Raw genomic sequence first — 25,603 nt, 5'->3', positions numbered from 1 at the left:
TAGAATGTAAACAAACACTTTATTCAAGGAGGCATTACCAACAGGAAACAAAAAGTTACTGATGATTTGATTTCATTAGAACAATGAATGAACTTATACAGGAGAGTTCATCAACTTGAAACATTAACACTGTTTCTCTCGCCACAGATGCTGCCTTGCAATGTTTCCAGCATTTTGTGTTTTTATTTCAGATTTCCAGCTTCTGCAGTATTTTGCTTTTGTTATGCAGGAGAGCTTTGCTTTCAGTTTAGAAACTGTATAGAAGCTTTCCACACCATTTCCTTTGAGATGGTGCAGATAAACCACAAATAGCCAGCCATTACTCTTTAAGCTGGAAATTGTAAACAATTTTACAACACCAAGTTATAGTCCAGCAATTTTATTTTAAATTCACAAGCTTTCGGAGATTTTCTCCTTCCTCAGGTAAATGTTTCAAGATCTCCTTGAAGCCTACGCATTTATACATATTGAATAATACATGGTGTTTACAGACTGCCCCTGCAACTGCCCGTTGCCAAGGCAATCACCGTGTTCAGACAAGCTGGAATAGCAGATAACATTGGCCACCCAGATACAAGAAATTCCTCATTTTTAAATTAACATTCCCAATCATGTGACTAAAATCTCAATCTGCGGAGATCGAACCAAAGGAACATTATGAGCCAGAATTTGATATAGCACGGCATCTATAGTCAGTTTGACTAGCCCCTGATCCCTTCAGCTCAAAAAATTTTTGCTCACAAAATTGCTGTACCATTTACCCATGAATAGTGGCAAGATCACATTAGCCTTGCCGTTATTTTGACAGCAAATTCTGGCCCTATGTATCTTTACATTTTGACAGGAGCAATAACTCAATCTTACTGAAAGTGACCAAAACTAAATTTAAAATAAAAAATACTTTGGATTGACAATTTGTTCAAGTTAGTCATAAATAAAACCAGAATGCACTCAGACAAGAAAATCCAGAGCAAAAAAATCCATCAATCCCCATGCACAATGACTTCTCCCCATACCACCTGATGATCCCTTATTTTAGGAACACTCATTTCCTTTCCCGCCTCCTTTGAAACCCTCAATCTGTTTCTCAACAGATATCGATCCATCCCATTTTTAAAAGAACCAACTGACCCCAAATCAACTATCTTCTTTGGGAGTTTCTTCCACGTTCCACAATCCTGTGAAAAAAAATCCTCCAACCTTGTTTGAAGCTTCTGAATTTTGCACTTTTGTGTCCCTATGCTCATTGTCTAAATTTGTTTTACTTCCATAGCATCAATATTTCATTATTGTGAGCAACTAAGGTAAACTTTCCAAAAAAACAAAGTCATGTACTTATTTAAAAGCACTTTTCTTTTTCTCTCGTGACAAATTGCTCATAATTAATAATTTTTCCTCCTTTGGCAGAAAACCAAAAACAGAAATACACTTTTATAAAATATACCGGTACTCAAAGCTAAAAATTCCACTTCTCATCCAAATTTTGGAAATTCTACCTAAAAATTCTATGAGGTTACAGGTAATTGTGCAAACCCCAACATGCTTATTTTTTGATAAGCTAAGATATTTCAAATCTTCTCAGCAGTTAGAATGCTTACTGCAGGATCTGAAAGGACGATTTCTTCAGCTGAACATTTTTAGTGAAGATATCAAAGACACTCAGCTGCAGCGTTTTTGGATTTACAAAGGATACGTTTCAAGGACATTCTGACCAATTTTACAAAAGTAATTTTCACACATGTAAACCTTCTTCAGCGTCTCATATAGTCAGAATACAATGTCTGGGGAAATGATGAGCAGCCTGGTACGTCACACAGACTGGATTTTTCGGAATGGTAAATTACAGTATCGTCACAAACCTCAGAGATCAAAGAATTGCCCAAATCATCAATATCAGGTTCACACACCTCCTTATCACACATCTGTTCATTTGAAAAGTTTACAAAAGAACAGTCTGAGTCTTGGATTTGGACAGAGCACAGCGGGACATCAAAAATATTAATGTTTGCAGAAGCTAAACTGCTCCTTCTGCTGTGGATTGTCTGTATCTGGCTCTTGGTCTCGGTATATGAACATTCGTTTTGCATTATGTTTGCTGGAGCCATCTGACAGTTATCGAGATCAGTGAAAAAATCTTCAGGTACTGAATCACACAGTCGATCACCACAAGACATTGTGCTGGCGCCATCTATTCCTACTTTAGAAAACGCACTGGAACTCTGAGCACTGTTCTGCACTAATACAGGAAGTGAATTATGCTCATAGCCACCTTCATCGCTATTCATTAGTTCTTCCTCGCTGTCTTCTTCAATGTCTTGCGTTTTCATTTCACTGAAAATAACATGCTCCGTGGTGCTGAATTTTTCTTGCACATCACCGTAATTGTAGACAGCACTGATGTGTTTTAAATTATTCTGATGGAACAGACCAAATAAAACATTAAATTTAAATGTTAAAATGACATCAATATTCTTAATTTTGTTAAAATGGATCCAACAGTCTAATTTTTCCACATGCTTCACCTCTTCTGCAGATGGTAACTTAAGTTTGGGTATGGTCAAATATGATCCAATTCTATCTTCACTTAATATATATTCACTTTCAGCAGGATATGTGGATATGCACAGAAGCAGGAATCCTGGTTAAATTTTCCTCCTTCTTATCCCTGGCACATTTAGATCAACTGGAGTAACCTCATGTTCATCTGGCACACATGGCCAGGCTCAACACAAATTAGGGGAGATTAAAGTTGGACCCTTCTGGCTTGTATGGATACATGCCACACCACATGGTACATATATCCATTGGGGGCATTACGCCAACTGAAGTTTTATGTAGTGACCTAGAGATACTGCTGATTATCTGCACTTTGCAAAAAAAAATTGCAATCCCATGTCTACAATATTAAGATGTAGCTATTGAAAATGAATTATTTATGTAATAAAGCTTATAAGTCTCTGTCTTTTTGGTACGATATAGCACCAGTGCGTACAAAGTAGGATATTTAATTAGATATCCAGGAAAAGAAGAGTTTTTAGGAACAGAAAGAGGCCATTAAGGTCAATAACCCTACCCCTTTCTGCAAGATCAATCCTATCTCACTGTATCCAATCTCTGCTCTCATTTGCCATTGTGAACAATTGGCCATAGAGCAATCCAATCAGGTCACTTCAAAGTCTTTCCCCCCCACCAACCAACTTTCTTAGCCTTCCTCATAACTTAAATTCCCAGTACCTAGAAGCATTTTTATTGGTTGCTTCATGACCCCCTTAAGGGCAACAATATTCTTCCTTGATTAGGTGACCAGACTGCCAGTGGTACGACAGATGGGATCTGACCAACACCTTTCATAAACAATACAACTTTTTGTTTTGTACTTTTAACTCTAATGTACCCCACTACTTATCACACTGTGCAGATGGTTTCATGTACCTAGCTACTATAATCTCTACATGTATTTCTTGGTCTGCACACTGTACCACTGTTCCAAACAAGAACCTGTGAATGCAGATGTCATTAGAAACTAGGAATTACAGCACTATGCAAACTAAACTAAATGCTCAAAAGGATATATACACAAGAAAAATACTTCTATTTCTAGGGCAAGCAAAGGATTGAACTGCTGCTAAAACTGTAATCACTCAACTTCTAAAGATGCTACCTTGGATTGAAAAAGTAAGCTTTAAGAGATCCCATCAATCTACTTTTATTAAGCACTGAAAAATAACTTTCAGGTGAAATTTCAATCTGATAATCCTTTTTGTAAATCAATTACATACCAGAGCTTGTGGACCATATTTGTTTAAGAAACCAAGACAACCTCCTTTGTATAATACCACGATGATGATGAACAAGCTAACTCCCAAGAGGCATAAAGCAAATATTAGCAGTGCTTGAAGTGCTGCAAAAGAACAACATACATCAGAAACATTTCTTTCTACCAGTTATCCCCACCCTAGAACTATCTAAATCAATACTGTAGCAAGTACCATTCTTTTACTTAAACCCAGTAAAAACAGCTTTTATTTAAATGTTAAACGCATTCAGACTTATCTGTAAGAGAATGTTTAGTTTCTTCAATACGTGCTCATCAATCTTTGAAGACACACTGCAACATCTGAATATGTGCATGTGATATTATTTTCTCCTCCATTTTAATGGAGATGTTGATAGGTTAAAATAGTGGACTAAGGAATGTGATTATTGGGGACTAACAGTGCTTGTATTTGAACTTCACTCTGGTGAAATCATACTGCATTGTATTAGCATACGAGTGTGTTCGTATGAAATTACTTTGCCCTCCCTTCTGTCAGTCTGGGTTTGATGCAAACCCAGGTCTCGTGAAAATCTGATCTGCACTGCCTGAGATACGATTTTCTTTTTAGAAACTCATTTACGCAAGTTGATAAAATATCTGGGTGAGCACGAACAGGATCCTAGTTTCTTGACATGGCTTCGACATTGAAATTGGCCAAGCACATTTGCAACATACTTCATGAAAATAGGTTAATCATATTCACAGAAAATAATTTTTTGGGATCCCTCATTGGCATAGCATGTTCATCAGTCAGTAGCTGAGCCATGCAGATTAGAAAGGTGCCAGAATCAGACTGTGTGGAGTTAGCAAATCTTGGTGCAGGTGATAATGCAGGGATGCTGACACTACAGAAGAAAAAAAATCTGCCATGGCTCCTGCTCCTCATCGCTATAAGTGCATATATGTGGATATGGGGCGAGGATAGCTTTGGAGTTGGCTGTAATGCCATTGCAGTTGAACAGCCTGCTAATACTCACTTTTCAGCTCTACATATGAAGAACAGTCACTAAGACAAGATACCAAATGGTGTCCAGCAGTCATAGAACCATACTCCAGCAAAAATTCAATGCTTTCAAGGTAGGGAGGAAAGAAATTTCAAGTAGCAAAATCCTTTAGCTACACTGTAAACCACCCCCAAAGCAGATAGCAGGTATAGTTACAAACCAGAACAAAATGAGCAAGGTCAAATTTTTCCCAATTCCTCTCAAGGAAGAAAATTTATTTCAAGAAGCATGTCCATGAAATGCATTACAATTTTGTTTGGCCGATTTCCATGTCCAAGCACGTTAAGGAGATTAAGAGTGTAATTTTAGTCTACTCCGCCTAGCGGGAAACTGACAGGATCGAATGTAATGCTGGATTTACACCTCGCCTGATTTCACTCTCAACTAAAGTCAATCGAGTGTAACGATGGGCAGGGTGTGAAACTGGTGTTCCACCCGATCCGGTCAGTTTCTCGATGGATGGGTTAGGTTAAAATTACCCAAGATCCAGTTACCTTAAACCCAGATATTTTAATCAACTTGAGTAAATCTGAATGCCCCCAAAAAATGCACGAAATCAGACAAAAATGTGGTAAAGATGGCCGCTCGTAAGTAACTAACTCATGCACAAACTTTTTGCGGGCTTCTGGGCGCCAACTTGCTTTAATTGAGGAGGTACAAGGAGTGCAGTGTCCTTTCCCGGGCTTCACTGAGCAGTGAGAGGAGGAAAGGATCTCTAGAAGTTAAATTGCCTCATATTGATTCAGATGTAACCCTGGTCTTCTTCCTTCAACAAGAAGGAACTGTGTCCCCTCCATCAATCAGCTTGAAGCAAGCCATGCTGTGAGAACCAGGAAGTGGACATTTTAACTAAATTTTAAAACTCCAAATTTTAATGAAGAAAGCTGGAACATAAATATTTTTACTCTGCCAAACCAGCTTGTGCCATCATTCTGTACCTTTATCGTCCATGGTATAGTGTGTGACTATACATCTAATTTCCAAAGGGTCATCGTGTTGTTCTTCATAAAAAAACATTTTTATTGTGACACAGTAATTTGTGTTGGGTTGCACGTTTTCAACTATTACTTCAACACTCTCTTCCTCTGTCAATCCAAGCACGTCTCTATCCTGTTGAAGGAAGACGACCAGAGTTACATCTGAATCAATATGGTGCAATTTCACTTCTAGACTTAGAAAATCTTCTGCAACCAACAAAATATTGGCCCGGAAATTGCGCTGAGTGACGAATGGACATTGCAAGTAACTAACTCACCCACAAACTTTTCGCGGGCTTCTGGGCGCCAACTTGCTTTAATTGAGGGCTGCAAGAAGTGCAGGGTCCTTTCCCGGGCTTCACTGAGCTGAGAGGAGGAAAGGATCGCTGTGTCCCCTCCAGCAATCAGCTTGAAGCAAGCCACTTGGCGAGCACCAGGAAGTGAAGCTCATTCACAAACCATGCAGACTAAGAACCAGGAAGTGTCAGATAAAATTAGTAAATTTACTATAAAATCAAAGGGAAAGCGAAATAAAGAGAGGGTGAGATTAAAAGACGGAGCTACAAGAGACAAAGAAAAAGTAAAAAAATTAAAATTTAAAATTAAAATTTTTTAAAAAAACATGTCCAAGAACTATTAAAATCAGTAGTAAGACTCCACATTTTTACATTAATTTTCAGTGCCAGAGAGGTTGTTTGGCAGTCATTAATACTCACCATGCAATTAAAAGTTAGTTTAGACCAGATATAACTCAGCATAACTTTTTTTCTGGCGAGATTAGTTAGTTTCCAGCTAGGCAGGAGAGCAAGTTTGTGCTGGTCCATTGATTCCAGCCTGCAATATCTCTAACACAAAGATATCAGATCAGCAGTGAATCAGGAACAGCAAATTCCGGATTTCCACGTTTGATTGCACGTGTGGTTGCTGGAACTTGATATTCGATTAGCCCATTAATAACAGTGAGCGCTGTTAGGCTCACCATTATTTTACGAGCAATTTCCTACCCATTGTGTATAAGAGCTGTGTTTGTCGTCCAGTTTTTAATATGCAATCAAAACTACACTCAGAATAGGCATAAGCAGTGCTGATTAGATCTAATTTTAGCAGTTTTGTTTTCTCCATTCTAAGTTTCAAACCTCTAGCAAAAATATAAAGGGTTTACTCTACAAAAGGTAGAAAGGTTTTTTTTGGACAAGCTCATCACACCCGTGAGACCCAACACCTCCTCCTTCAACTTTAACTGCTCAAATGCACTCGACTCACACGATAGCTGACGCAGTTAGAGATTTCCTTTCCTTTCAAAACCACTGTCATCAGCCCCTCCTTGATACACCCATCCTCTTCAACTAGCCCATCTCTAATCTTCTTTACCTCTTTTAAGTTCTTGAACTTGTCAAAGTCACCAATTTCCATGCCCTTCTCACAAAACTTCCTGTTTGAATCCCTCCAGTCTGACTTCTGCCATTGTTAGCACTGACCAAAGTCACAAATGACATCCCCTCTGACTGCGCTACATTATTCCTCTGAACCCTTTTTACAATATTCAATACAGTTCACCACTCCATCCTCCTCCAACGCCTAACCTCTGCCAGTCCAGGCCTTGCATGGTTCCATTCCTAACTATCAGCTGGAGATGCACTGGCTGTATACAATGACATGTTTCCTTGCACTGTTACCTGTGGGGTAACAGTGCAAGGAAACATGTCATTGTATACAGCCAGTGCATCTCCAGCCGATAGTTAGGAATGGAACCATGCAAGGCCTGGGGATGAGGGGGCGGACATATGAGGAGAGGTTGAGTAGATTGGGACTCTACTCATTGGAGTTCAGAAGAATGAGAGGCGATCTTATTGAAACATATAAGATTGTGAAGGGTCTTGATCGGGTGGATGCGGTAAGGATGTTCCCAAAGATGGGTGAAACTAGAACTAGGGGGCATAATCTTAGAATAAGGGGCTGCTCTTTCAAAACTGAGATGAGGAGAAACTTCTTCACTCAGAGGGTGGTAGGTCTGTGGAATTTGCTGCCCCAGGAAGCTGTGGAAGCTACATCATTAGATAAATTTAAAACAGAAATAGACAGTTTCCTAGAAGTAAAGGGAATTAGGGGTTATGGGGAGCGGGCAGGAAATTGGACATGAAGCTGAGTTCGGATCGGTCAATGCCCTGTGGGTGGCGGAGAGGGCCCAGGGGCTATGTGGCCGGGTCCTGCTCCGACTTCTTGTGTTCTTTAGATTTGTGGTTGGGATCAGATCAGCCATGATCTTATTGAATGGCGGAGCAGGCTCGAGGGGCCGATTGGCCTACTCCTGCTCCAATTTCTTATGTTATGTCGTCCCCAAAGACCCATCCTTGCTCCCCTCCTTTTCCACATGCCACCTTTTGGCAACATCATTCACAGGCACAGGGTCGCTTTTAACATCTATGTTGAGGATACCCAGTTCTATTTCTCCACCACTTCTCCTGACCCATTGACTCCCCCCGCATTGACATCAAGCCCTGAATAAGACAACTTCCTCCAGCTCAACATCTGACTTTGATCTTTGGTATGCAGCACAAACTCTTATCCGGTCTATAAACCCTTCCGTGGCCCTGCCCTATCTTATCTCTGCAATAAAAGAAATTTTCATAAAATAATTTTTATGCCGATCAAATGAAGCTAATCAGAGTTAATGACCATCCCTCCATCATAAGGTCAGAAATGGGGATGTTCGGTGACGATTGCAGTGTTCAGTTCCATTTGCAACCCCTCAGATAATGAAGCAGTCCGTGCTCGCATGCAGCAAGATCTGGACAACATCCAGGCTTGGGCTGATAAGTGGCAAGTAACATTTGTGCCAGACAAGTGCCAGGCAATGACCATCTCCAACAAGACAGAGTCTAAACCCCTCCCCTTGACATTCAACGGCATTACCATCGCCGAATCCCCCCCTATCAACATCCTGGAGGTCATCATTGACCAGAAACTTAACTGGACCAGAAACTTAACTGGACCAGCCACATTAATACTGTGGCTACAAGAGCAGGTCAGAGGTTGGGTATTCTGTGGCGAGTGACTCATCTCCTGACTAGCCAAAGCCTTTCCACCATCTATAAAGGCACAAGTCAGGAGTGTGATGGAATACTCTCCACTTGCCTGGATGAGTGCAGCTCCAACAACATTCAAGAAGTTCGACACCATCCAGGAAAAAGCAGCCCGCTCGATTGGCACTCCATCCACCACCCTAAAAATTCACTCCCTTCACCACCGGCACACCGTGGCTGCAGTGTATACCATCCACAAGATGCACTGCAGCAACTCGCCATGGCTTCTTTGACAGCACCTCCCAAACCTGCGACCTCTACCAACTAGAAGAACAAGGGCAGCAGGCATATGGGAACACCACCACCTGCACGTTCCCCTCCAAGTCACACACCATCCCAACTTGGAAATATATCGCCGTTCCTTCATTGTCGCTGGGTCAAAATCCTGGAACTCCCTACCTAACAGCACTGTGGGAGAACCTTCACCAAACGGACTGCAGCGGTTCAAGAAGGCATCACTGGCGAGGCCACCACCACCTTCTCAAGGGCAATTAGGGATGGGCAATAAATGCTGGCCTCGCCAGCAACGCCCACATCCCATGAACGAATAAAAAAAATGGAATATTTTTGAATGGAGTAAAGAAAAATAGTTTGGCACCTTTCATGTCCTCAGGGTATCTCAAAGTGTTTGACAGCTAACAAAGTAGTTTTTGAATTGTAGTCAGTGTTGTAATATAGAGAAACATTGCAACCAATTTTCACACAGCAGTCCCATAAACAGCAATGAGATAAATGACCAAATAATCAGTTTTAGCGATGTTGGTTGAGGGATAAATGTTGGTCAGGACATTAGGAGAACTCCCGTACTCTTCTTTGAATGGTACCATGGGATCTTTTATATCCACCTGAAAGGGCAGACATCTCATCTTGGTTTAACGTCACACAGTGCACCAGATTGCCAGCCAGATCAAGTCTCTGGAGGTCAGCTTGAAACCACGATCTTTGACTCAGAGGCGAGAGTGCTACCACTGAGACAAGGCATCAGCAAGACTCCCTGGTCAGTATAGCACATACCAGATGTGGAGAAAATCCCCCCTTATGCTAGCCTCAATGTGTCACAACACCAACCACAGAATTATTGTGAATTCTTTAACTTCCCAATTAGCCATCTTTACAGTATATGGGCAAGAGTGCCAGCTTTATTTTTGCTGTGGACCCACCTTCTAGTGGAAACTGGGGCCAAAGCCATACAGCAAGCAGACTTTCAGCCCATTGTTCTGGGCTAATTTAACCCAGGTCCCAGCTAACACTGTCAATTCAGCAATTACGCCACTCAATCCCCAAAATTCTGCATAAGAATTCATTTTAAAAATGACAAATAAAAATCACAAATTGTCTAGTGGTGTTGCAGTAACTTAATAAAAACTCTGCACCAATTGTATGAGTCAGGCTCATAGTCATGATTTCTTATATATCAGACAGAGTTATGTCAGGCTGCTTCTGTGCACTTACTATTGTCAAGTGACAACACTGATAAGAGACCACAGCAATTATCACTCGCCCACATTCAGCCTATCAAAGAAGAAATACCAAGTGGAAGCACATCCAAAGTCCAAAAAGCAATGTTGAGGAAGGGAATACTTTTGGACTGAGTAAAGAATGAATAAACTTGGACTTAATAGTATGATCATATAGCCTACAGATTAATTCTGAAGTTTTATTTAATGTTTTTCATTAAATTTGAAAGCATCCTGCAGGAAAGCTATGAACACAATAGATTTTTTTTTATTACTTTAAACACCTCAAATTATGAACAACCTTTGTCCAAGACCCATGACAGTATTATTCAGCTGCTTTTTAACCATACCTTTTCATGCTTTCCACTTTTAAATATGGCAAGGTGATACTTCAATGTCGCATAGATATCTATTAACGAATCGACTTCTATGCTACGTGAAATAGGTGGTGGAGGTGCTGCAGAATCAAAATTAATTTTAAGCACTCCAACAGGGGCCTCCGCTAGGCGAACATTAACTGGTCGTATTTTTGCTGTAGAAGAAAAATAAAACTGAATTATTATGAGGAAAGAAACATTTACAAGTTAACAGTATTGGATTGTATTTTCAAAAAAATTCTGATTTGAGCACTTGAAACTGAAAGGAGTTTTGATTAAAGTGAACATGGAAAAAGAGTTTATAGTTTCAGAAAATCAATGTATTTTGTTCGGTTGAAACGAATGCAAACCTGAAAACATTGCATTTGATATTTGTAATCAAAGTTTATTTCAATTTAATTAAATTGCCAATAAGTAAGTTGAAATTTGGCTTATTTATAGGGCTTTCTTTAATAGTGTATGCGGTGTTAAGGTTTGGTGGTAACATTTAATTTACAGTTAAACAAATGAACTTGGCAGTTTATAGGCTATACCCATCTATTTGAACAACATTTTCCCCATTAAAGTTTCCACAGATCTGGAAAGAGTATAAACTAGTATGAAACAAGATAATGTAGAAGATAAAATAGGCAAAAATCAGTTTAAGAGAGAGAATATGTGTAAAAGAATACAGGAACAGAAAATATACAAGAGAAAGTATTTTAAAGAATGCGCACCTTAGTTTTTTTTTTAAAAGTCTGTACATTTGCAATAACAATGAAAAGTATGAGCAAGCCATAATCAGTATGTAATTATGGTCTCAAAAAATACTGTTGTATGTATCAAGAACAAGATGGCAAACTTACTGTCTCGGTGTGGCTGGAACTCTTCCAAGAAAGTCCAATTCGATTCATCCATTTCTGTAACTGTTTTAACTCGAGCCCAGTAAGATTCATTGATGTCACTGAATTCATCTGTTAGATCACATGTTCGGTTTGAGATCAATGAGCAGTTTTGCATAGCAAGCCATTGACTCTGTGTGCTGTTTGGAATGTAACAAACACATTTTGAACAGAGGAGACATGTTAGAGGTAATGTTGTGCAGAAGCTTCATCCTATTATGGCCACAAATGGTTACATGCAAATAAATTATGGCAACAGCTATTTGGGTAAAGGAATAAGTACGATCCAAATAGTTAATTTACACTAGAACACATTCATTCAAAGAAAGGTTTATAAATAAGATTACTAGTTCACATCCTAGCCTCCATTTTTGAAACAGACCATATTTTGATGTGTTTTATACAGCAATTTTAATGAAAAATAGCCACTCATTAAACACTTAGGTATTTATTATGGAATAATACCATAATTCCAATTTTCAATAGCTGCTCATATCTGTCTTTCCTGTTATGTGCAAAAAGGAGCAGCTTGGTAACAGATACATTGAAGCAATATCTGTAAATGTGAAATGAGTAGAATTTATATTAAAAATGTTTTATACTAGTGTAATATCAACAAAAATCACCTACATTTTTATAACAAACTTTAATGTAGAAAAATGTTCCAAGACCCTTTACAAAGGTGTAATCAGACACAAATGGATGTGAATCAAATAAGGAGATATTAGAAGGCTTGGTCAAAAAGGTGGGTTTTAAGGAGGGCCTTAAAAGGAGAAGAGAGAGGCAGAGGGGTAGGAAGGGAATTCCAGAGCATGGGGTCCAGACGATTGAAGACACAGCTGCCAATGGTAGGGTCAAATGGGGGAAATGCACAAAAGGCCAGAGTCAGCGGAATGGACAGTTTGGGGGGGGGGGGGGGGGAGGAGAGATTGGTTGTAGAGCTAAAAGAGGTTACTGAGACAGGGAGAGGCGAGGTTACGAAGGAATTTAAACACAAGGAGGAGAGAATTTTAAATTGGAGGTGTTAGGGGAGACCAGGAGCCAATGTAGGTCAGCAAGGACAGGGGTGATGGGTGAGTGGGGCCTGGTGTGGAATAGGATGTTAATTGTATGATTTATATCAATGAGTGTTAATTGTATTCAGGTGGTGGGTATCAATTGGGGACTCTCGTATCCTTTTTATAGGAGAGCTTATCTAGTGTGTGTGTGTGTGTGTGTGTGTGTGTGTAAGTGTAATCTCTGTCAATAAAGGCTTGGAAGCAACTAAAGACCAGGCTCCAATATTCTATCCTTCACCACATGGCAATCCAATTTTAACATAGGATACAGACAGCAGAGTTTCGGGTGAGATTAAGTTTAGAAAGTGGAGGATAGGAGGCTAGCCAGGAGAGCATTAGAATTGTCAAGTCTGGAGTTGACGAAGAACGGCAAAGAGTGAGGGTAATCCCACTGAGCTGAACAATGGAGAAAAAGAGGATGGTGCGATTGACTGTCAAAGGCTGCAGGGATGTTGAGAAGGATAAGGAGGGATAATGCACCATAATCACAGAGAATATCATTTGTGACTTTGGTTAGGGCCATTTCAGTGCTGTGGCAGGAGCAGGAACCTGACCGGAGAAATTCAAACACAGAGTTGCAGGAAAGGTGGGCATGGATTTGGGAAGCAACAACATGCTCAAGAACTATGGAGGGGAGAGGTTGGAGATGGGGTGGTAGTTTGCAAGGACAGAGGGGTTAAGGATGGGTTTTTGAGGAGGTGGGGGGGGGGTGGTTGATGGCAATTTTGAAAGCAAGGTGGATAGTATGAGGAGAGGGAATCATTTACAATATCAGCTAGCATGGGGCAAGGAAGGAACTTGCATGTTCTTTGTTTATATTGATTGCAGAGGCAAAATTAGAACTGAATATCAACCAAGATATTCCCTTGCCTTGAATGTATGTTCCCCACTGATCTTTTTGCAGCTTGCTCCCCTATAGCCTCCAACCAAATACACACACACACACAATTTGACTTCCACAAGTTAATTATCCTTGCAATTATTTTACTCAGTAATTATCATTTGATACAAACCTGAAAGATAAGTATTCCACTGTGTAGCGTGCGTTGAATGGTGCATTTGCCCCTGCTTCCCACATCAGGACATGAAGAAGGTTTTCTGACATAAATGACACATTGCGAGGTGGAGACAGCATAGTAGCCACTGAAACCGTGTTCAAAAAAAAACTATTAGCAAAGTTTATACAAGAGAATAACTCAAATTTCTCTCGTTAGTGCTGGCAGTGTTTTGGCTGCAGTCAGCACAACTGTGTTCAGATAGTAAACTACAGACATGCTAAACTATAACATTGTGTGCCCAGAGGACAGTAATCTTTAATTTGGCATAATTGTAGAACTAATAGTCTAATTAAATCACTAGAGGAACATTTAGCTCTTGAAAAATATTTATGATTTCAAGCAAAGGGCACACCTATTACCCAGCTAGGACATGCTGCAGCATTAGGGTGGGCTGAGCAGACGAGAGGTAAATGCTGCCACCCAACTGCAACAAGTATTCCTCCACCCCCAAAGCCATTGATTCATTGTGACATTAGGTAGTGGGAGGTGCTGCAAACTAGATTAGGAGGATCAGCAGAGAAAAAAAAATGAAAATTAGTGATGCAAAGAGAAGACAGCCCCCTTGTATCACGACAATTAACCTTACATTAGCATTATGTGTACCTGTGTTGCCCCTGTGGTTTGGGAAAGGGAGCAAAATGCATGCACAGTGTAAACAGGCACACATCTATTTCTTTCAAATGAGTTGAAACATTCATTTGCAGAATAACCTTTAAAATGGGTGTTCAGTAGTTGCATGGACTGCAGTTAGAATCATAGAAGTTTACAACATGGAAACAGGCCCTTCGGCCCAACATGTCCATGTCGCCCAGTTTATACCACTCAGCTAGTCCCAATTGCCTGCACTTGGCCCATATCCCTCTATACCCATCTTACCCATGTAATTGTCCAAATGCTTTTTAAAAGACAAAATTGTACCCGCCTCTACTACTGCCTCTGGCAGCTCGTTCCAGACACTCACCACCCTTTGAGTGAAAAAATTGCCCCTCTGGACCCTTTCGTATCTCTCCCCTCTCACCTTAAATTTATGCCCCCTCGTTATAGACTCCCCTACCTTTGGGAAAAGATTTTGACTATCTACCTTATCTATGCCCCTTATAAGATCACCCCGAAACCTCCTACTCTCCAGGGAAAAAAGTCTCAGTCTATCCAACCTCTCCCTATAAGTCAAACCATCAAGTCCCGGTAGCACCCTAGTAAATCTTTTCTGCACTCTTTCTAGTTTAATAATATCCTTTCTATAATAGGGTGACCAGAACTGTACACAGTATTCCAAGTGTGGCCTTACTAATGTCTTGTACAACTTCAATAAGACATCCCAACTCCCGTATTCAATGTTCTGACCAATGAAACCAAGCATGCTGAATGCCTTCTTCACCACCCTATCCACCTGTGACTCCACTTTCAAGGAGCTATGAACCTGTACTCCTAGATCTCTTTGTTCTGGAACTCTCCCCAACGCCCTACCATTAACGGAGTAGGTCCTGGCCCGATTCGATCTACCAAAATGCATCACCTCACATTTATCTAAATTAAACTCCATCTGCCATTCATCGGCCCACTGGCCCAATTTATCAAGATCCCGTTGCAATCCTAGATAACCTTCTTCACTGTCCACAATGCCACCAATCTTGGTGTCATCTGCAAACTTACTAACCATGCCTCCTAAATTCTCATCCAAATCATTAATATAAATAACAAATAACAGCGGACCCAGCACCGATCCCTGAGGCACACCGCTGGTCACAGGCCTCCAGTTTGAAAAACAACCCTCTACAACCACCCTCTGTCTTCTGTCGTCAATCCAATTGTGTATCCAATTGGCTACCTCACCTTGGATCCTGTGAGATTTAACCTACATTTTGTGACAGGGAAAGGCTCAAAGTTACTGGAGGTTTTGTCAAAATATTGATGCAGTCACCAAAGGCAAATTGATGCATCATCTTCAGACTCCAGCCAGTAAAGTATTGTTCCACTTATACAGAAAGAACTTGCAATTTATATATTGGCTTTCATATACTCAGGAGGTCCCAAGCGCTCTACAGCCAATAAATTACTTTTGAAATGTAGTCACTATTATTATTTGAGCAAACTTGGTAGCCAATTGCACAGAGCTAGATCCTACAAATAGCAAATTTTAAAAATGACTAGATGAACTATTTTAGTGTTGGTTGAAGGATAAATTTCGGCTTGATTACTGGGAGAGCTCCCCTGATCGTCTTTGAATGGTGCCATGGGATTTTTTTTTTTAAAGCCACTTGAATAGGCACGCACTGTTTAATGTTTCATCAGAAAGACAGCATCTCAGAGAATGCAATATGTCCTTAGTACTTCATCAGCCTAGATTACATGCTCAAATCCTGGCCTTCAAGCCATAATCTTCCGAATAGGTAGCAAGAGTGCCATCACTTGAGCTTAGTACAATACAGAAGTCAAGCTGGAATACAGAGCAAGGTGTGGTCCACTAAAAGGACACGGCACAGTTTTACACCAAAGGTATTATCTGAAACATTAATACCTGCTATTTTTAGTTCCTCCACAGGATGGGACCGTTATTGCTAAAAACAATTACAAGATCTGCTTGCTTCAGAAGTGTCACTGTAACCACTCTCAGCCTGTTGCATCAAACACAGCTAAAGAACATACCATTTCCTCCAACTAAACATGAGTAAGGTAATGAGAGATTTGCTAGTACTCAAAATTGTAAGCAATGGATGGTACCATAAACAAAACCAAGCCAGTAGGTCTGCGCTGTCAATTATGTTATCTTAATGATTCCGATTAGCCCTTTTGGGAAAGGAAGGGAAGAGAACGGTAGGAGGAACATGCATTCATTCAACACCCTTCGCAATGTTAGGACATCCCAAAGTGCTTCACAGCCAACTAAGTACTTTGAAGTGCAGTCACTGTTGTAATTACGTGAAACATGGACTCCAATTTTGCACAAAACAGGATCTACAACAGCAATGAAATTAATGATCAAATAATCTATTTTAAGGGCTAAATTTTGGCCAGGACATTAGGAGAACTCCTCTGTTCTTTCTTGAACAGTGCAATTTGATCTTTTATGTCCACTTGAGAGGGCAGAAGAGGCCTTGATTAAACGTCTCATCCAAAAGATGGCACCTTTGACACTGCAGCACTCCCTCAGCACTGCACCAAAGTGTCAGCCTAGATTACTCAAATCTCTGGAGTGGGCTTGAACCCACACTTTCTATCTCAGAGGCAAGAGTATTACCACTGAGCCAAGACGGTCAGCCAAGAAGGCAACATATCAACATAAAAACAATTCACAATAATTTTCCCCACAATTCCCAAACTCATTAGTCAAGATGGTTTGCAAATACTTCTAAATTTACAAATAGATAACTTTATTCTGGAAGTTTAATATGAAAAGGAAAGATGTTCACTATGATAGGTGGGAAGTCTTTTAGGAGTCAAAGAATAAACCTTTAAAAATTATATTTTCTGGAAGAAATATTTAAGGTGGTGAACATCCACTAAACAGAAAAATATTTTGATGATATTTTTACATTGAGAAATTAGTTCATACTTACCAGAGTTGAGAAACTGATGAAGGTACAAGAGGCCCATTACTTTAAACATCATTACGGTTGATTAAAATGTTAATACTCTTCTTTTTTCATCCTATGATACAAATAAAATTTGGCTTTGCAAATAAGGACAGAGTACAAAAGCAAGGAAGTCATGCTAAACCTTCACAAATTACTGGTTAGGCCTCAGCTGGAGTATTGTGTACAATTCTGGGCACCACACTTTAGGAAGAATGGCAAGGCCTTCGAGAGGGTACAGAGGAGGTTTACCAGGATGATACCGGGTATGAGGAACTTCAATTATGTGGTGTGATTGGAGAAGCTGGGATTGTTCTCCTTAGAGCAAAGAAGGTTAAGGGGCAACCTAATAGAGGCATTGAAAATTATGAGGAGTTTTGATAGAGCAAGTAGGGAGAAACTGTTTCCTCTGAACAGTGGATCGGTAACCAGAGTTCATAGGTTTTAAATAATTGACAAAAGAACTAGAGGGGAAAGGAGGAGAATTTTTTTCACACAGAGGGTTGTTAAGATTTGGAACACACTACCTGAAATGGTGGTGGAAGCAGATTCCATAAGAACTTTCAAAAGGCAATTGGACATGTACTTGAAAAGGACTACTTTTCAGGGGAGCCGAATGGGTTACGGGCTGAATGGCCTCCTTCTGTGCTTTCTCATTCTATGATTACATCATATAATTAAAATGTAAACACTTGTTTGATCTGTCCCTTGTAGGCAGAAGTTCAAAAGCAAAATTAACTAGCTTTTTGAACCATAAATAGATGATAACCAAGACTTATTTTCCACTTGGACCATTCATTTCTCCTCATTATTGGTTAACTGACCTGCAGCATAAATGGAATGATTTCATCAACAGAAATAAGAATTCAATATTTGGTGCTGCTTTCCAGTGTGATAACACACCCTCCAACCAACTTTGAAAGAGTTTACTCACAAAAGGATAAAAATCTTCATTCTTTACCCTTTCAAACAATTACACTAAAATACAGATAAATAAACTAGTATATGATTTTAAGCTTGTAAATTCTGTAATACCTTAATTTTCCTTGCTGTTCCTCGATACATTGCCTTCTGCTTTGGCCTACTTTTCATTTATTGCTTCAAGTGAGATGTGGTTACCAAGTGTCCAACATAGCTGCTACTGCAGAGATAATGTAGAATTAATTTGTCATTTGCTTGTGGCTTGGCAGAAGATATCCTGAATGATTACAATTAATCATGTATTTCATAAGAGCAAAACTAGAAATTAGATTACAGCCCTGTGACCATTCATATAGACATTTTTTTTTTAAAAACCCACAAACTTACATAGTAGAGCAAATTGGGCAGTCTTTAGGATTTTAATTCCTCCTTAATTTACTACTGCTGGAGGGCATTGTGGCAGATGTGAACTCCATGCAGTAGGTTTATGATGCTCTCAATGAAGTATCAAATTGAGATTTAACAACTTATTTAATAAATGCAATTCTGTCGAGTGATAAACTAGGAGATGCTTTAGATTGTATTAAATTTCAGCTGCACTTTCTTGGAAAAAAAACAAACACATGGTTTTGTGCAATATCAAATTGGCAGCAGCTATGGAACATTCTGTGGATTACCAGAACTTTCATTTCCTATTGTGAAGTCTTTTATAGTAAATTGGCACTGAAAGAATTGACCAATCTCCAATCTGATTTTCAAGCTTTTTATGAACACCTAGCATTTTCTCATGCAAACACAGGCTTTAGTGACTGTCATGGCTGAACAGCGAGCTACAGGTAAAAACATTATCTGAAGAGTCATTTCAGCATAAACTTCAGTGAATCTACTGCACATTTCCAACCTCATTTGAATAAATGGCAAGGATTAATTATCTTTTTATGCTAAGAGCGAGAGGTAGTGAACCTTTGAGAACCATTCAGGTCTGTGCCAGAGTGATCAGAACTTGTGGTCATCCATTTTATGCATCTTCTGAAATCCACTCAAGATAATTAAAAAGACCAGCCCTTCCATTGGTGGCATCAGCTCTGATCCTGCTATGTCAGAGACCCACCTCTTTCTCCCTTGGTCCTCTCCACACTCAACTCCAGACCAGTCAATTTCCCCTCTAACATGGGTGCTATTTGACATTGTTGACAAATCTTTCCTCAGGTACTGTCTTTTTTCCCCCCAAAATGTTTGTCATCACCTTCTCTCCAACATCTTGCCCTCTCTAATCTGCCTTGTCCCCCCAAGATCCTTGAACAGATCATTACTTCCCAGCTGCATGCTAATCTCTATTAAAACTCCCTGTTTGAATCCCTCCAATCCAGCTCTATGCAGCTGTTTTAGGTGATAGATGTACCCAACTTTTGTATTTTGGAACTGAACCACAGGTCATTGGTGGGCACCAACACACTAAGACATATAAGGAGACAAGTAATTGGAATTTTACACTGGAAATTAAGGACAACAATGACAAAGATGTGGTGACAGATTTCCAGGTGGGATGTGGTGCTATACAGGAACAGGTGAAAGAGTGGGAAGTACAGGAGGGGTATAGGCTATGCATGAGGTGCCCATTACGAGAACAAGATCCCAGCCAAAAGGAAATTTCTGAAAAAGAATGGCCCAGTTTAGGAACAGGTGCAAGAAGCCCTAAAGGGCCCCATAATCGTAGACAGTGAGCAATCCATTCAAATGTGTTGGCCTAGATGGTGGAAAAAGCACAGGGGACAATATTCACGTGTAGGCGCGTTTCTTTAAAGCTTGGGGCAAATACGATGACCCTAAACCAGATGGAAGTGGAGTGGGGATCCAGCAGATAGAATTTGAAGATGCGGTCCAGGGATGTTTTCACGACAATGGTCAGTTTCAGAGCATCAAGTTTGTTCTCTAAGAAAGACAACGACTCAGATCAGCGACAGGCCTCAGCGGAGCATTGCGCCCGCTTACAACCGGGACCTAGAAACGGCCTTGTGGTAATCCCAATGCCGAAAGTTGTGCATCATCAAATCATACCAGAAATAGTCCTCATTATATTAAACCTGCCTAGTTGGTGCCCTCACAAATCGGCTCAGCTGGCAGAGAATGATACAAGTCTTTAGCGAATATTGGGAAAAGGCCACCCTCTCCATTAGCATTGAAAAGGCCCAAGATGCATTTCACTGGAAAGCTGACAATGACTGTCAACCCGGAGTTGAGTCAGAGCCAAAGCTGGCACAAAAGGGGTTTGGTGAACGATGGTCTCACAGGCTTTAATGCCGCCACCTCAGTAATTAATTCTACGGATTCAGCTGAGAGATGTGAGGGAAAGAATAAAAGACATCTTGAGCAGGGAAAATACCTAGGAAAGAAAGGAGTTGAGGGAGAACCAGGTAATGTTGGTACACTAGAGGGATAGCGTACATGCCATAGAATCACATGCCCATAGAATCAACGACCTTATAAGGGAAGACCTGAATGCCTCAGATAAGGCTGCCGTTAACAACATCTGTATCACGTACGGGAATTGGTTGATAGAACAAGCACGGAAAAACATAGAAAGTATTGATACAGGGCACCTCCCAACGTGGGTAACTAACTGACATTTGTTGGGTCTGTCCTGTTATCAGGACTATACAGAACTATGCAAAATTAGGAGCTTGATTAAAGTCTACCCGGTTAAACACAAGCGCCACGAGGTAGGGAATCAAAAATTGTTAGGATTAATAGTGCAAATTCCCAATCTCATGAATCGAACCAGAATCAACCCCCTATTCAGAATAGGCAATGTAGGTGTAGTAAGGAAAAACACCATTAGTCGATTCCTAACAGCACCGCAATGGTTGGTTCAACGTGGGTGGAGCCAAACCTAGAGGGATGAAGTATGGGTGATGACGCCCTGGTCTGCCCTTATGATCTGTACGATCACTCTAAAGAAACGTGTGGTTTTGACTGGAATCAGAAAGGCTTAAACTGCGCCATGGAAGTGACAGGATCATCATATAAGAACCCGCACTGCTTACGTATGGGGAGGAAAGTACTGTTTTACGACACTCGAGCATCATTATTACCATGGGCCACAGAGATGTCCAATCAGCCCAAGAACTTACTGTTTGACACCTACAGAGACCCTCAGTGTAAGGGGAAAAACCCTCCTAGTAATGGTCATACACAAACAGCAAGAACTGCAAGGGAAGGACAGTTTGGATATAAGGTTGGAGGGTTATGTTGAGAAATTTGGATATGATATTCCCAAGTTACCTGAGACTTTGACGGCTTTATTACAGCATATTAACAGCTCCCAATGTTATTATTACACATTGGAACAGGGAAATGAGGAAGTAGCTAAGGAGATCCCAGGGGTAGGGGACACTACGCATTGGTGGGACATAGGGTCAAACATAGTAATTCTTCCCTGGATCAGAATGCTTTCATATCTGTTGGTAGTGGCCCAGCTATTAGTCCTGATTTGTCTAGTTTCCTATACATGTTATTTGAAACACTTAGTGCACCAGACGAAAGACCAATTATGGGGGATAAGAACCCAAGACCTAATAGAAAGGAGCAAAAATGGGATTCTAAAAATAATCGCATGAAGTATGAGGGATCAGCATAAATGCCTCACCCTCAAGGTAGGGAATTGTAAGAATTAACCCATGACATATATAATTTAATATAATTATAATCAATAGTAGAAGTAGAATGAAATGTACTATGAATCTATGTATCTATAAATGTAAACTGTACTGTGTATTAATATAGTATGAACCATGTAACGTGTATTTAATAAGAAAGTGCTGGTGGGCCGAGAAGGATGCATGATGGTTACTATAGTCAAGTTTGCAGTTAAAACTAACAGAATACTAACAACATTAAAGTGGAAATTAAGAGACCTTGGGAAAATCACAGGCGCTAAGGGAGGATGTGCTGTAATAGCATAGTATCTAAAAGACATTAGATAAAGGGACTGAAGGTGAAATAAATCAAGGAGTCACACAGGCTTAGACCTCTCTTTTTCGAGCCCCCACAAGCTAGTGAATAGAAGTTTGTTTATACAAATGGTTGTCAGAAGACTGGCAATGTAAACTCTAAGATAAGGTACCGTTAAGTCAGTAACAACAAGGCACGAATGATACCAGGAGTTATGCTTGGAATATAACTTCTAAAAGGGTGAGAGACATGATTAATAGTAAGGCTGAGAGATGTGGATGTGATAGTGAACTGCCACATTGACTGAAAAAGGGTATAAGAAGAGACCTCAAAAGCTGAGGAAGGCATGCCAAGATTCTGGCAAGGAAGAGAACTCTTCAGTGAACAGAACACAGCGAGAGAGAGACCGAGACCACTGCAGTCACTTGGAGGGATACTTCCAAGCTTTCAAGGAACAGACTGTGACTATTTCTCTTTGTTAAGTATCATTTTCTTTGTACTAATTGTGATGTGCTTAATAAATCTGTTTTGCCTTTAACCATAATACCAATACCGTGGTGGTCGTCTTGTTGTCACGAACCAGTCCTTGGATTGGATTAAATTAAATTATAATCCTGGAAGTAGGGCTTTAAATCCTACAACATCATATCCATCACCAAGGCTACTTGTTTTCACCTCTGCAGCATTGCCCACCCCTAATGCTGCTGAAACACTTATTCACGTTTCTAGACTCAAATTATTCCAATGCCCTCATCGCTGGTCTACCACTGTTCACCCTCTATAAACTACTTATCCAAAACTCAGCTGCCTATATGCTGTCCTGCACAAACTCCTGCTCGCCCATTATTGCAACCTTACTGATCGACAATGGCTGCCTACCACAGCACACGAAGATGAGAATTTCAAAGTTAAATTATCTCCATGGCCTTCATCTAACTCTACTTCTGCAACCTCCCCTTCCCATCAGTCCTGACTCTGGCCTTTTCTGCATCCCCTTCCCTCTGCCCCACCATTGGTGGCAGAGCCTGCAGTTGTCTTGTCCCCTCTTTCAAACTCCCTTGCTAAATCCCTCCACTTCATCTTCATAAACCTTTTCAAAGCTTTCGGTCACCCTTCCTAATTTGCCTCCATAGCTCGGTAACCTTTTCCCTATCTATTTCCATTTCTAAAGTGTCTGATTTTTATTAATGTTAAAAGCACTATATAAATGTACGTTGTTGTTTTGCATATGTCAGCACCTATGCACATGACCCTGCACAGCCAAGTTATGTTTTGAATGGTAATCAACTTTCCAAGCTGAATTTCTAACAAACATGAAACATTATATATCATTCAATCTTGGCTAATCTTTGATGCAACCAATATTTAAATTCACTTACTGTTTTAATTTTATGCAATTTTTGAAAAAGCTAGCTGTGTTTTCAATAATTTCTTTATATGGCAAGACAGAGTTAATATACTGGAATTGAATATTTGTACATAATTATTTTAATTTGAAATGTTAACTTTTACCCCTTATTTTTAATGCCAACCTAATGTTAGTCAATCATAAATAATCAATGAACTACATTTGAAATAATATAAAATAAAAAGTACACTTTTAAAGAACCAAGGCATCCCTAATCAATTCACTTCATCTGTCAGGCTAACTATAGCATGTCATTCACTATTGACTACCACTAAACCCACAAGCTGTCTGATAAGCAGCATGATGTGGAGATGCCGGTGATGGACTGGGGTTGACAATTGTAAACAATTTTACAACACCAAGTTATAGTCCAGCAATTTTATTTTAAATTCACAAGCTTTCGGAGATTTTCTCCTTCCTCAAACATTTGCCTGAGGAAGGAGAAAATCTCCGAAAGCTTGTGAATTTAAAATAAAATTGCTGGACTATAACTTGGTGTTGTAAAATTGTTTACAATTGATAAGCAGCAGGCAGTTAGGTCTGCAGTGCAGATGTAGCTATAGGTCACCCAGTCCTCCCAGAGTACTGCTGTGCTCATTACTGACATTTAAAAAAAAGATTATTGTGGGTAAAATACCAATATGCTCTTGCAGCATTTTCACCAAACACCATTTCAAAATTATAAATCCCTTCATGGCCTAATCCCTTTTTACCAGTCCCAGTCCTATATCTCTGTTTATACCCTCCTGTGCATCACACTCTTCCCTTTGCTCCACCAACCTTGGCAGAAACTTTTGCCCTAATCTCTGGAACTCATTCCTTTTATCCCTCTCACTTGTCGTCACCTCAATTCCCTTCTTTTCAACTATGCTTTAAGTCGCCTCCCAACTCCTATTGCTTGGCCTTCAATCCTCCTCTGTGAAGACTTTTCGATATTTTATTAAAAAGACACTAGATAAATGCAAGTCATTGATATATATGTAATTAACGCAATCCAGCTCCTAAACATTATAGTGAAGCGGAAACAAAGAACCCACAGAGTAAAAAAACCACAATCCAATCTCCAGAAACATGAAATAAGCATGTTTGCAAAGTGTGTCAAATAGCTTTTCCGTGAAAGTACCTCAAAAATCCAACACTCACTTTAATAAGCGTAAACCCTGTCTGGCTTTAAACCGTTTTGCTGTCGCATGACTTAATACAATTTAAGATACGCCAATGAACATTTTAACACTTCACTCTGAAACATTCATCCTTCCGTTACTACCATGTCGGCTCATTTACCAATCAAAAATTGGTGCGAAACCCATTTCCTGTGGTTATGGTTTTATTAGACTAACTTTTAACTTAATAAAATAAAACGAGCCGTTGTCTTGACCTTTTCGACACTCCTACATCCAAACGGAAACCTTTTGTTATAGAATAAAACTTTACATTTACAGTAATGTAATGATCAGCACACAAACCTCACCCTACCCCCGGCATAACAACGGCCTTCAGCAGCTCCTGCTGCGCCATTACACCTCATCATCATGGTCATTCCTCTCCCTTTTTTTTGCTATCTTACCATCTTGTCTGATGTCAGTGGAAGAACACTTTCGTTGTCACACGGAACATCTGCTTCTCCCTAACCCAAGCACCGCCCTCGCCAATTCTCACTGCGACACAGACGCGGCATTTTCCCCTGAGGACAGTTGATAACCTCTTGTCCAAAATCCGCTGGTAAACAAGTGGGGAGGGGAGAGGAGCGCGGACCTGTCAATCACAGCGCCGAGCGATGACGTCGTTACAAATACTGCAGCGGTCAGCGCCCCGCCCCCCCATCCCCGGGGCAACCTTCCTTTACCGGCAATCACGTGACTCAAGCACTGACAAGCAACAAAACAGGTTTCACTTAAGCAAAGTAATACTTATGCTTGAAATCTGAAATAAAAACAGAACATAGCCTTCCGCGACCGGTGGGCATAGCAGGGACTGCAGTGTGTGAGGGCAACAATATTGTTTAATTTGATAAGTTTCCTTTCTCTTTTGTAAGGTTT

General features: G+C 40.2%; 1 protein-coding gene across 4 annotated transcripts; it reads right to left on the bottom strand.

Moving 5' to 3' along the window:
• LOC137327422 (interferon alpha/beta receptor 2-like) lies at nt 1–25,301 on the bottom strand. 4 transcript variants are annotated; one of them, XM_067993206.1, is made up of 9 exons: nt 25,132–25,301; nt 18,320–18,425; nt 17,270–17,360; nt 13,668–13,797; nt 11,561–11,736; nt 10,689–10,870; nt 5,760–5,931; nt 3,780–3,901; nt 1–2,414 (listed from the first exon to the last, which is right to left on the bottom strand). In XM_067993206.1, exons 3-9 carry the CDS (start codon nt 17,319–17,321, stop codon nt 1,752–1,754), a joined length of 1,497 nt encoding a protein of 498 aa, XP_067849307.1. In that variant the 5' UTR covers nt 17,322–17,360; nt 18,320–18,425; nt 25,132–25,301; the 3' UTR covers nt 1–1,751. The 4 variants fall into 4 exon arrangements, with proteins under 4 accessions (XP_067849307.1, XP_067849306.1, XP_067849308.1 ...); XM_067993205.1 differs by lacking the exon at nt 25,132–25,301 and adding an exon at nt 25,031–25,122; XM_067993207.1 differs by lacking the exon at nt 25,132–25,301 and adding an exon at nt 25,041–25,116.
• Nucleotides 25,302–25,603: the final 302 nt, after the last annotated feature.

This window comes from Heptranchias perlo, chromosome 11 (genome assembly GCF_035084215.1).
Source record: "Heptranchias perlo isolate sHepPer1 chromosome 11, sHepPer1.hap1, whole genome shotgun sequence".
Taxonomy (NCBI): domain Eukaryota; kingdom Metazoa; phylum Chordata; class Chondrichthyes; order Hexanchiformes; family Hexanchidae; genus Heptranchias; species Heptranchias perlo.
Note: the sequence above shows the minus strand (reverse complement) of the source record. Positions and strands in the feature narration are given on the sequence as shown.

Bases quoted from the DNA above. Each gene is read 5' to 3' on its own strand.
- LOC137327422 (XM_067993206.1), bottom strand. From the start codon at position 17,321: ATGATGTTTAAAGTAATGGGCCTCTTGTACCTTCATCAGTTTCTCAAC. The intron at 10,871-11,560 runs GTAAGTTTGCCA...TTTCTTCTACAG, and splicing joins GTTCCAGCCACACCGAGACA to CAAAAATACGACCAGTTAAT. The intron at 3,902-5,759 runs GTACAGAATGAT...GTTCTTTTGCAG, and splicing joins CTATACCATGGACGATAAAG to CACTTCAAGCACTGCTAATA.